The sequence below is a fragment of the Marmota marmota genome, unplaced genomic scaffold, assembly GCF_001458135.2.
Source record: "Marmota marmota marmota unplaced genomic scaffold, marMar, whole genome shotgun sequence".
Taxonomy (NCBI): domain Eukaryota; kingdom Metazoa; phylum Chordata; class Mammalia; order Rodentia; family Sciuridae; genus Marmota; species Marmota marmota.
The window spans coordinates 18,619,650-18,632,550 of record NW_025999913.1 but is presented as its reverse complement, the minus strand read 5'-3'; the positions used below and the strand labels follow the sequence as shown (position 1 = coordinate 18,632,550).

The following is a 12,901-nucleotide window of genomic DNA, read 5'->3' as shown; positions in this document are numbered from 1 at the left end:
CATGTCTGCCCCCAGGTCTTCATGAAGTGCGGCCGGCAGAGGTGGAAGCTGAAGGGCAAGATAGAGGTCAACGGCAAACAGAGCTGGGATGGGGAGGAGACCGTCTTCTTGCCCCTGATCGTCGGGTTCATTTCCATCAAGGTCAGTACTGCCCCTGCCTCTTGTGGTCTTCCTGGTGCCAAGTTGGATGATCCGTCAGGGGCAGCCTTTCCCTAAGACTTCTGCCATCTCACAGGCTCCTGTCCCCACAAGTCTGGGACAAGGACAGCTGCCCTTGTAAGAAAGTGAGCAGAGCAGCCCTGAGATGGGATTTTGAGATACCTGCCTCGGGTTTTGGACCGTTTCTTTCTGAAAGAAGCCACCAGCTGGTTCAGAAAAAGGAAAAGGGGAAGCCCGTTCCCTGTTCTCTCTGCCTGTCTTCCTGCCAGGTCACAGAGCTCAAAGGGCTGGCGACTCACCTCCTGGTGGGCAGTGTGACCTGTGAGACCAAAGAGCTGTTTGCAGCCCGGCCGCAGGTGGTGGCCGTGGACATCAACGACCTTGGAACCATCAAGCTGAACCTGGAGATCACCTGGTAGTAAGTTGCCCTTTTCCTGTCGGCCTGGGGCAGCGTGTGCTGCAGGTGCTGGGAGGCCGGTGTGGACGTCGGCAGGGCAGGGAGCCTGACGGAGCAGACCGAGGGGCTGCAGCAGACCTGCTGGGCGAGGGCCTGTGGATAAGCTGGCCGTGGCCCTGCTCCCCTTCTCCCTACTTTAAGCCTCTTACTGTGCCTCTTCCCTCCCTCTCTACCTGCAAACAGAGACACCAAGAATCACGGCTCCCAAGCAAACCACTGGGAGCTACAGTAAACTGTCCAGAGAGGGAGGCTTTGCCTCAGGCGGGTCCCTGCTTAGCCTTCTTACCCACGGACTTCACTTCCCGCTGCCCTGGAGGACTGCAGATGCCCCCTAGGCGTCCTTTACTGAAATAGAGCATTTCCACAGGCAAGAGGCAGCTCTTGTAGAATTTACAGGTGGCTTTCCAGGGTCTCCTCCTGCCGTCCACACTGGATGTCATGCCACTGGCCCACCCAGTGACATTCGGGGCCTCCCTTCCACGTCGGAGTCAGTGTGGACGTGGCCAAGACCCTGCTGCCTCTCTAGGAAGCAGTGCCAGCCTTTGCCCAGCCCTGCCCTCCTGGCCAGTGCAGCCGCTGACATCACAGAGCAGGCCATCCTGCTGGATGACCAGGGCCTCAGGATGATCAGCAGCACCCCCGCGAGCAGGCTGCCATCCTCGGCGGCTCGTGGGGCGCTCTAGCGACTGAAAGTGGTGGGATTCCGTTTTGGAGTTTTTCCTCAGAATCAAACAGCAGTCTGTTCCCTGCTCGAGCTGTTCAGGGTCTTGCCCGACAGAGCTCGAGAATATTCACAACTTCCCCAACATCTGGTTATGTTGGAGCCAGCTTTAGTGAGTCCTCGGTTCCAGGTTCACGAGGACACAGACACACCTAGGCCAGGAGGGAACTGGTGCTTACAGCTGTGATCACCTGTGGTCCCTCGGGAGCTCTAAATTCCATTTTCTGCTCCACTTTCTTTTTTCTTGGCTTATTTTCTGACAAACAGTTTGGCCAAAACCAGCCCAGTGCCCTAGTTTGAGTTGACCTCAAAGAAGTGCTCTCTTGGCCTGCAGTCCTGCGGTCACAAGTGACTAACGGGTGGCTGCCTGTTGTTTTGCAGTCCCTTTGACGTGGAGGACACGACCCCATCCTCGGGTGGGGCGGGGAACAAGACGGCAGCGCTCCAGAGGAGGATGTCCATGTACAGCCAGGGCACCCCGGAGACGCCCACCTTCAAAGACCACTCCTTCTTTGTAAGTTCCATGTAACTCTGGAGTACAAGTTGTATCTGAGTCGTGCTTGTGCCCAGCACTTGAGATGCCCAGCAGCGGGTGTTGGGGTTCTCAGGAACGCCTACTCACGCAATTCTTAAAGGTCTTCCTAGTCAAGGGCTGGCTGAGGAAGCCACCTCCCCGTTGCCTTTGGTCCGTGAACAGTGGTCCCTGGTCTTTCCTCTCCTTCCCTCCCTGTCCTTACCTACTGCTGGACGATACTGGGTAGACCGTTCCAAATGTTCTCTAGCATTAGTCATTGAGAGAAGTGGATGTAGGTATGGGCCTCGGCCCACCTGCTAGCAAGCTAGGGTAACACAGTAACCTGATTCTCTCCACTCACCCCCGCCCCATGCCCTACTCTGACTTCAGAGGAGCCGGCTGCGTCCCTCTGCAGACAGGCCGTGGTGGCTGTCTGTCTTGAGCGCCTCCAGGGACACTCTCTTTGCCAAGGTGCACCGCAGCCGCTCTCTCAGGGACCTGCCCTCCCTCGGCCTGAGCCCCATGGCTGTGCTAGAGTTCTATGTGAGTGTGGCCTGCCCGGGTGACGTGCCTGACTTCGTGACTTCAGGGCCCATTGCATGATGCTTCTGCATGTCCCTTCTTTTTCTTCTGGCACTGGGGTTGGACCCAGGACCTCGGCTGCAGCTAGCACTCTGGCCCTGAGCCACCCCAGCCTTCCTGCATGTCTTCTCTCACCTCTCCGTTGCTCTCCAGGCGGGCCGTGCATGCAACTTGTGTGAATTCTCCTTAGATAAGCCCTGTTTTGTGCTGTGATTTTTCTCCACTGTGGCAAAGATATCCATGGTAACCAGATTTTTATTTTTAAAAACACAGCTATCCTTAAAAGCAAAGGAGGTTTTATTTCAGAAAGTATCAGCCTTTCAAAGACTGGCCTTCAAGTCTTTGAAGGACTTAGACTGATTTTACTAGCACCGTGTCTATCTAAAGAGGTTGTGGGTCTTGGTTTATCGTAGCATGTTAGTTCTTCAATGCTGTAGTAGAAGAAACAGGGATACAGCAGGCTGCTTACTTTATATGAGTGACACATGGTGTCATAAGAGAATACGTGTACATACATGGAATATTCTGCTCTTCTCAGACACATAAAGTCATCTTTGAATGTCCAGGGAGAAGAAGTTGAAGTCTTCAGGCTAATAGCAATGTCATCATAGTAATAATTGCATCTTATTCATTGAACCAGAAAGCACAGATGAAAAGGATGAGGGTGAACTCTTGTGGAGTTTCAGGGGAAATTCACAAGACTGTATGGGGAAAGGTACACAGAGTCATACATAAGAAGCAATAGCGCTCACTCAGCTGCCCACCTGACTGTCCACGCAATGCTATGCACACTCGACGCCACGGGTTGGAGGGTTTGGGAGGTCAGGAGGGTTTCAGAGCATGTTTAAACAGGAGCAAGGTTACGAAAGCTCAATGGCTTCGTGCAGCCTTGTGGATGCACCTGAAGTCCCCCAAACAGCCATCCTCATCCCACCCAGCCCACCTTCCAGGCCCATCTCTTACCCTGCACCCACTGTCCTCCAAACTCACCACGTCCCTCCAGGATCTGGTATCTTTGCATACACTGTCCCTGTCCTCTCCCATCCTCTCCTTCACTGGGTTGAAGGCTGGATGCAGGTCCTCTCTTGGGCAGCGCCTCTCCCCTTGCTGGGACACTTACCTCATGACACACGCCTCAGTTGCATTCTGTCAACCAAGGTAAAATCAACCCAGTCAAGAACAGAAGAATGACGTTTACTTGGGGCTCGTGAGGATTGCGATACTTGGAGACAGAATTCAGGCAGCCTTAGAAATGCTCAGTGTGAACTCCCAGGGCAGGGAGAGGGCATTAACTACACCTCTCCTTCATCAAGAATTGTGAAGGCCAGGACATGGGGCCCGCTGAGGGTCTGAGTGCATGTGCAGGGGCATGTCCAGCAGCAGCAGGGGCACGGACACCTCTGCAAGCATATGTGACCTGTCTTGGGTCCGCTCCTTTTTGGCTTGCTGGAATGTTTTATGAGAATTGTCATTTTATATATAAGTAAAACGGGCACTGGCCTGATGATGACCATTTACAGTCATTCCTGGTGTCTGCAGCAGGTCCCAGCCCCTTGGACGACACAGTGTAGCATGTGCATGTAACTCCACACATCCCCATGCACTGTAAACCCTCTCTGGGTTACTTCTGACCCTAATGGGTTAAGCAAAGGCTTCCATCTTACACTGTACTGTTTAGGGAATAAGACAAGGAAAAAATGTATGTGTTCAATACAGATTTTTTTTTCCAAGTATTTCCAGTGTTCGGTCGTCTCTGCACGTGCAGAACTCGTGGACACAAAGGTGATTTAAGAATCCAATCTGGAATGCAGAAAAACATGATGAAGGAGTTAGATAACTGGAAAACACAGAGCGGCATTTGGCATTTGGACACTCTACACAGATGCAGCCTAGGGAAGCTGGCTTAGCGAGTGCAGCACCAGCGTGAACAAAGCGTCCCTCTGCAGACTTCTCCTCCACGCTGCAGAGCCTGTCGGGGACACAGCCTGCATCTGCTTTCCTCTAGACACGCTGGGAGCCTGGGGGGGTGCCTCATGGAAGATAGGTGTTTGTTTCTTAGTCTTTTTCAATCATTTCTAGAGAAGCTATGCAAATGTATGGTTGACCTTGAAGTATTTATGGCATGTTTACTAAATTAATAAAACATTTTTAAGAGTCTGGGGTTTGTGGGTAGATGTTTTCAAAACATCATTTCTGAGAACCAAAGTAGAGCAAAGCATCACATCCTTGAAGCAAAGTAGCAAGAATGTTGGGAAGTCCTTTAAGGTAGATGCCAAGTCCTTTAAGGTAGAAAACATTCGTAGTCTTACTCAAAGTATGGCTGCCAAACACTGTGAGATCCCGGGATTGAGAATGCAAGCAACCATCCCACCCCACTCCTAACAGCTTCTTGTGGAAAATGTCAGACCTAAGAACAGGCACCGTGAACTTTCACCTAAATTCAACTAGGCAGTTTCCAGGGACTTATTTTCCTTTGCCTCCCACACACACACGCACACCGACGAATAAAACAACAATGTGAAAGTTCTAGCTCTTTCATGTTGACTCCTTACATCTTGTCTGAAAATAAACCCTGCCTAATGCATCATGTGTATGGAGAATAACGGCTGTCTTTATCCTCAGGCGAATCTGCCCGATGACATCTTTGAAACTGGGAAGACAGCTGAGGAGCAAAGGCCACTCTCCCTCAGCAACTGTGACCTGCCCAACGGGGACTGTGCCCTCCCCTGCAGCCCTGCAGCCTCTCCCTCCAGCTCGGGCTCAGCGAATCCAGAAATCACCATCACCCCTGCAGAGCTCAGCCACACCGGCCGGCCCTCCCAGGACCAGGGAGGGGATGACGGCAGCTGGGCATCTTCCAGGAACTCCTCGGGAGAAGGCCAGGAACCCAAGTCGCCCCTGCAGGAAGACCCAGCGGAGCCCAGGAAACCCTCCGCAGCCACGGCTTTGGGGGCTGAGCGCCTGTTCCTTGAGAATGCAGTCGCCGAGGCCCTTCTGCAAGAGTCGGATGAGGCCTCGGAGCTCAAGCCCGTGGAGCTGGACACTTGTGAAGGGAATGTCACGAAGCAGCTGGTCAAGAGGCTCACCTCGGCCGAGGTGCCGGCAGCCACAGAGCGTCTGCTTTCTGAGGACTCGGCCAGTGGGGAGTCCTTCCTGGATGGCAGCTTGGAGGATGCCCTGAGTGGGCTGTTTCTTGCTCTAGAACCACATAAGGAGGAGTACAAGGAGTTTCAGGATCTGAACCAAGAGGTCATGCATCTGGATGATATTCTAAAAGTAAGTGCCTTTTCCGAGACATTGGGTTAGGTTTGCAGAGAGCTGTCCTAAACCAACTATCTGTTAAGATAGCATATCTTTCTTCTTCCCCTCCCCCTCCGCCTCTTCCTTCTCCTCCTTCTTCTAAGTCCTATCCAGTCGCAGGATCAAGAGGTGATCATCAGGTAAATGGCAGTGATTATTGATGCCACTTAGGCAGATCTATTTTTATTTCCCTGACAACAGATCAACTTCACTAAACTGATTAGGAGCTCATTTAAAAACTCATAAGAATGTCGGAACCGGTCTAGTCCCAGAGCTAATCATTGTAATCCTAAAAGTGAAATGCTGGCATGGTGACCAGCACAGCATCACAGATGTTACTGGACAGGGTCCCTCTCAGGAAGTAGAGGAGCCCTCCCCTGGTGGGAGTCACAGCTGGTCAGCCCCAGCATGAGAGCCACGGCACCCTGTCCTCCAGCGATGCTCTCTGATGGAAGAAACCTCCCATCTGCAAGTTGGGACCCCAGATCAGCACTTAGTCAGCCATCACACTCTGGAAGCCAGGGAAGGCCAGAGTTCACCAGAGATATTTTTCTCCATCCATGGTGATCCACTAAGAGTAATGGGACGGATTCCTCTTGGGTGGGAGGTCTGAGAACAAGATCCTCATCTCTGCTACATCAGAATGGATCCGTCTTCCCCTGGCATGTGGATTAACATTTTTTTAAAATGCCGCACATGAAGACAGAGCTTGAATTTGTGCCCTGAATCGCACTGCCACTGCTTGTATTATTTGCTTTCCGACTCTGATTCTTATGATCATATAGAAGGGAACTTGGATCCTTTTTCTTGAAAGAGCAACTCCACGGGGACCTGTTGTATTGAACAGGCTTAAAAGTAAGGCTGCAGACTGAGAATCAGCCACAAGAGGCGGCCACAGCCTCTGTGTGGCAGTTTTCAGATGTGGCCTTGCCACTGGCATCTGGATCTCCATTTCCACGGCTTTCCTGACTCTGTCGAGTCCCACTGACCCAGCCCTGGAGAGGACTTGTGCCCTCCTAGATGATTAGTTAGCCTCTGACTCTGCAGGTCCTCAAATGCTGGTGACAGGTTAGCTCCATTGTGGACATAGCTCTGAGAAACAGGGAGGGGCATTGGAATCTGCTTTCAGTACTCATAGCTCAAAGCACCATCTGAGGCCTTGGGCATGGAGGCTGCTGATCTGATCCTGCACTGAGCATCTTTTCTGCACAGTTGACCGGCTCTGCCTTGTGAGCCAAAGAGCTAAGACACAGGGCTGGCTGTAGCTCAGTGGAAGAGCACTTGCCTAGTGTTTAGGAGGTCCTGGGCTCAATGCCCAGCCCACAGAAAGAAAAGACCTCAGACATGAATTGACCCCACCTAAGCAAATGCCTTTAGCAAGCCTGTGGGGGTCGCAGCTCCTTTCCAGGAGTCCAGGACGCTGCTCAGTCCATCCAGAAGCAGTACGCACAGCATCCATTAGTCTTACGAAAGGCTGGAGCTCATGGATTCCTTTCCATTTGTTCCAAAACTTGCTAGTGAAATCCTCAACCACCCCTTTCTTCTTTATAGATGATACCCAAACCTATCCATCCTCTACAAGATCAGGTTGTACAGATAGCAAGCTTAGGAAAGAAGAGCCCAGACGCGGGTTGAGTCCAAATAGCTCTCTGTCTCCCCTTGAGATTGAAGGTGTCCAGAGGGTTTGGGGCAAGTGGCTTTGCATCCAGCCAGAGTTAAAGCATCAGCTGGACAAAGCTCTCTCTCTCCCCCCCTCCCACATTCCTAGGGTGCTAAAACATCTAGAGGATCAGAAACTAAACGAAGCTGCCTCTTGGACGGAGATCCCTGAGGGCCAGTGGAGCAACTATGATTTAAAGCAGCGACAGAAGTTCCCCCTGTGCTCTTGGGCCATCCTAAGTACCCGAGACAGAGCCCTGTAAGGCCCCTCCTGCCGTGTGCTGGGAACTCATCGGGCAGTGCCAGCTAGCAGCGTGGAGGACACGTAGCGCATCTCCCTGCCAGGACTTGACCCCTTCCGTCCACCCCAGCGTCCTCTTGAGCCTTTGGCGTCCGTCTCCCCTCTCTGCGCCTGTCACCCTGGCGTCATCTTCGGGTCATGTTTCTGCGCATGTCCTGCCACACAGCCTCAGGCCCCACATCCCAGGGCCTGGCCAGGGAGGCTGTGGGGCTCGTTCCTTTCAAGGCAAAGCTCAGGGAAGTGAGGCTGCTTCCTGTCACGCCCATATCACTCATTCAGCCCCCCGGTGCTCAAGAAGCCACACGCTGTGCCTGTGACCTCAGCTGTAGGCCTTCTCCATAGAAAGTGTGGGCTCCCTGAATCAGAGTGGCTTTGTGTTCTGGGACTTGCCTCCAGGACTAGCTGGAGAGCCAGGTGCTTTAGATAGTCAGCTCTGGTCTCAGGACTTTGAAGACATGGTCGCTTGAAATTAGAGATTGGAATCAGCATTGACTTGGTGTCCCTTAAGTTTCATCTGCTGGTTTTTGATTTGTTGTTTTTTGGAGACTGGGTCTCACTGTGTTGCCCCAGGCTGGTCTTGAGCCAGTGAGCTCACGTGATCCTCCCACCTCAGCCTCCCCAGCAGCTGGAACTATAAGCATGTGGCCCTGCACGGGGCTGGCTGGCTGTGTGTTATTTGGGGATGAGCACGAGGTAGAGGGGAATATAGCCTTTCTGTTTCCCAAAAATTTCTGGTTGACATTTCTAAAAATGTTTATTATAACAATTCCAAACAGAAGTGGATGTGCACATTCCCACATCCACACTGGTCCTCAATGGTCAGCTCATGGCCAGTCTTGTTTTATCCGTTCCTCTACCTGTGTGTCTCTCTCTGGATCATTTTGGAACAAACCCCAGATATTGTGCCATTTTTACCTGTGGTTGTACTTCTTTTTGGAATATGGAGATTTTAAATGCCAATAAAAAATAAAAGCTTGATAAAGGAGAGCTGAAGTGTGGCCTCTGGCAGGTGCCGGCTCCTCCCTGCAGGTGTGCTCATGTCCCCGGTGCCTTCTGCCTTGCAGTGCAAGCCCTCGGTGAGCCGCAGCCGATCCTCCAGCCTCAGCCTCACGGTGGAAAGCGCTTTAGAAAGCTTTGACTTCCTCAACACCTCTGATTTTGATGAGGAGGAGGACGGGGAGGAGGCACGCCGTGGCGGCGGTGCTGACTCGGTGTTCTCAGACACCGAGCCCGAGAGGAGCAGGTGAGTGGGACAAGGCGCCGTGTGCACCCGCGGGGGCCGGTGCACAGCTCCCACGCGGCCCTGCTCGCGGCACTTGGCTCCTTTTGCCAGTCAAGCACAGCTTCACCTCCTCCGGGTTGCTTAAGGGACGACAGATCTCTTTCCCTCCCAGAAGTGAGGGGATGGCTGGATGAGTCCCGTGTGCGTGTGCGTCCTGTGTGTGCATGTGGTCTGCAGCCTGCCCTTCAGTTCTCGCCAGCCCGCTGGGTACACTGCTTGAGAACTGCGGACCGGTCCCACCTGGAGCCCTCTTCCTTCCCGGCCCTTGGCTTTGCTGGGCTTTGCTCTGCCTGCCCCTTCACCCAGCGAGTCTTCAGATGGCTAAGCTCCTCCAGGTCCTATCACAACCAATAACTGCCATTATCCACAGCGGGGTGGAAAACGTGACCTCTGGGTGGGGGAGCCTGAAGGTGAAAGGTCTCCTTCTCTGCCTGGTCCTGGAGCAGCTGAGCCAAGTTCTCAGAGCCAGGTCCTGGGGGCATCTTGAGATTTCAGACCAAGGCAGACAAGCACCATGGGCATACCTGCCCCTCAGTCACCGAGAAAGACACACAAACACTCCCCCCAGGAAGGGGTACATTGTACCTTTGGGACAATGTGACATGAATACATCTTCAAAGCTCTCTGTTCAGCCTTTACAGCTCTCTCTGTGGGAGGTGTTATTGTTTTGGGGTTCTGTTGTTCCTAGAAGGTTTCTTTTTCTAAGATAAAAGCAACAACAAAGAAAAATACAACGTGAGAACCAGAATTTATTCCTTGAGCAAACTGGGAATAAAATGAAAGCAAATTTAATGAGTAAATGTCATATTTAAGTTCTGCTTCTGCATATTGTCTAGCTTGACTGAATTGGCGTCATACTTCCTCACTAAACTTTTCTGTAACTCGTTAGCTATGTGACACATCACAGCCAGGCATCCATCTAAACTGTTTTTCTTCTTGCTAAAGGAAGCATTTAATAACAAAAACATTATTTCTTTTGTACAGTTTACAGAACATTAATGTTAAATGTATCTAACTCAATCAGTCTTACTGTATATTATCAGAATTATTAGAAAACTGTGTGTGTGTGTGTGTGAGAACCATGTGTCAACCACCTGGACACAGCTGAGCATCTTCCCCTGGAGGCAAATGTGATTCAGAGCAGAGCCCTCCAAGCTGCTGAGCCTGGGTGAGGGTCTCTGCATGGTGGGCACTGAGAAAGGAGCAGGAGGCGAGAAGCAGAAGCTGCCTGTTGGTGACCAGGACACTCTCCGGGCTCCCTGTTCCATTCTCCCAACACAGATTCACTTTCAGAATAAAATGGGATAACATCAGTGCCATCATGATAAGACCTCAGGCAGGGGGACGTGGGGCTTGCACAGAGCAGGAGGCAGGACTCGGCTGTGCTCTGAGCACTTCGACACCTTCTAGCTTCTGTCCCCAGTAGAGTGTCTCCTCTTTCCTCCTGGCCACCCTCCTTTTGCCTTGTCTTCAAGAAGCAATTGATCTGGGGCCAGGAAAAGGCCGTGACAGGGTATTTCTTAATGCCATTACTCTTGGGAAACCACCGATACAGAGGACAACTTAATCCCAGAAAATCTGGCAAATCGCCCTGTCAACAGAGCAGGAAAGTGGGGCAAACACACAGTGAGGGCCTGACTCAAAAGACCTCGGGAGACACCTGGCATGTGCATGGCTCACTGCTGGAGACGAGACAGAGACCCTAGGGCAATGCATTTTCTTGGTCCTCTGATGCTGGGCCGGTCAGCAGCAGGCTGAGTGCTTGCTTCTGAAAGGCCCCTCTGCTTTTCAAAGGAGGCGAGGGAAGGCGGACTCAGTGGGCGCGTGGGGCCTGGTGCCAGCCGGCCGACGTGGCTCGTGGTCTGTACACAAAGGAAACGGCTCACGTCTCACCCACCCCCTGCTTCACCAGTTACAGGTCGGTTCACCCAGAAGCCAGGGGGCATCTTAGCGAGGCACTGACCGAAGACACAGGCGTGGGGACCAGCGTGGCAGGCAGCCCCCTCCCGCTGACCACCGGGAACGAGAGCCTGGACATCGCCATCGTGCGGCACCTGCAGTACTGCACCCAGCTCGTCCAGGTGGGAAGCCAGGCTGCTGAGGTGGCAGGAAAGCAGGCCTCCGGCTTTGGTTTTGCAGGGAAATGAGAATTTGGGAATCAGAGAACAGCCCTGCTCTGGTATAAACCACCTCAAAAACTCTGATGGCGTGCCCTGCCTTCCTCACCCCGGGTCTCCCATCTCAGAACCCAGATCCCCGGGCCTTAAAAGGTAGCAGGTAGAATACGATATGTTGGCTCTTCTAAGTCCCTTGGCAGTAGATGAGGGGACCTTGATTAAGGGAAAAGGTATTTGCATCCAGAGGGAATGGGAAAGCCAGCATTAGTGAACATGTATGGACGTCAATGTCACATGCATGTCCCGCCCCACCCCGACCCCTGCAAGAGCCGAGAGCACAGGCTGAAGACTGCACCTGCCCTACCCCAGGTCTGGAGCTGGCATCGCCTGCGAGCAGTGGGCAGCCACGTTCCTCTGGTCCTCTCATCACCACTGAGCCTCATTCTGGCGCAGCATAGAGCTGATTTTTCTTCTCATTTCAAACTCTGCCCCTCAAGGTTGGCAGCAGAGGAGCCGAGGTTTTGAAATGCTTTCCAGGAGACTTTCGGCTGCCCCAACAAACCTTTGCCCCAAGGCCTCTACTTAAACGCTTCCTCCTCGCCTGGTGCTTCTCTCTCCCGTCTTGTTCTTCTCTCAGCTTGCTGGATGTATGTGGAACAGGGTAGGACAGGGGCGGGGGGCGTGGCCACCCAGGAGGGTGCTGGCAGGAGAGGAGCTGAGGTCTTGAGAGCAGAAGCTGGCTCGTGCAGAGTCAGGGGCAGAGTCAGGGAGCCCGGGTCCTGGGGCAGCACGGCCTCCTTAGTGCCACGGCTGGGATGAGACGGAGACGATCGTGTTTTCCACACCTGTGAGGAACTTTCCATGGCCACAGGCAGCTTGTGTGCTCTGGGAAGCTGGCTGGCACTTATAGCTCAGCCAGCATCCTATTTGATCTCTGCTGTTAGGTGTCGAGGTTACAAACCACAATACCAAAAACCGTCCTGGCACAAAGTGTGATATTCTTCTGTGATCAAAACGGACAAGCCTTTTCATTAACTTATGGCTATTCACTATTTACCAACCCTTTGAATGGGATGGTTTTCATATCTCTCTGTCCTTGCTGATGCTGACACCATGCAGAGCAAACCACCTGTTTACCTCTTAGAGGTAAAATAGTTACTTTCAGAGACATAAGAATTCTCTTCCATGACAGGGGAGGTTTTCTCCCAAAGACTGATCAACCCAAGTCTTCCGTGGGAAAGAGCCATGCTAGAAAAACAAAGAGGGGGCATAAATACGCAGACTGAAGGAGGGGCGAATGCAAACCTGACTCACTTGCACTCACTCCTGAATTGGTGGGTTCACTTGTTTGGTATATGATCATAGAGAGATAAAAATGGGCCTTCCCAAGGAAACATACTCACAATAAATGTTTTTTTAAATAAATATGCTTCTATTTTACTCAGTTAACAAGAAAGACTTTAGCACATGCTTGCTAGACTTTGGTTTGAAGTGCTATTTGTCTAGAGTGGGACTGCTCTAGAGGGCTCAGCCTGGGAGCACGTCCCTGTGTCCTGCCTTCCTCTGTGCCTAGCAGGTGGCCAGGGAGGTCCTGAGAGGCACAGAAGGGCAAGGGATGTCAACACCAAGTGACTTGTGTCTCCTTTCTTATGCCTCCTTGTGCTTGTGAGGGCACATGAATAAAAACACCACTTGTAGGACACTGGGCAGATTACTTAAGTAAAATGGGGACATCAATAGGACTGCCACATTGGGTGCACACACGGGGCGGAGGCTGGTGCCAGGCCCACAGGGAGCACTCACTAAGCG

At 52.3% G+C, this 12,901-nt stretch overlaps 1 protein-coding gene across 8 annotated transcripts in view; it reads left to right on the top strand.

Moving 5' to 3' along the window:
- Positions 1 to 12,901, top strand: part of Ripor2 (RHO family interacting cell polarization regulator 2) — a 173,175-nt gene that overhangs the window by 149,433 nt on the left and 10,841 nt on the right. For 4 of the 8 annotated variants that reach the window (XM_048799868.1, XM_048799869.1, XM_048799872.1 and 1 more), the window contains exons 10-15: positions 16 to 141; positions 429 to 577; positions 1,719 to 1,851; positions 5,056 to 5,709; positions 8,758 to 8,936; positions 10,888 to 11,056. In XM_048799868.1, the coding sequence (XP_048655825.1) occupies positions 16 to 141; positions 429 to 577; positions 1,719 to 1,851; positions 5,056 to 5,709; positions 8,758 to 8,936; positions 10,888 to 11,056 (1,410 nt within the window). Of the gene's footprint in view, positions 1 to 15; positions 142 to 428; positions 578 to 1,718; positions 1,852 to 2,241; positions 2,395 to 5,055; positions 5,710 to 7,501; positions 8,681 to 8,757; positions 8,937 to 10,887; positions 11,057 to 12,901 lie in introns of those variants that run through there. The other 4 variants (XM_048799874.1, XR_007346283.1, XM_048799873.1 and 1 more) reach the window with 4 other exon arrangements.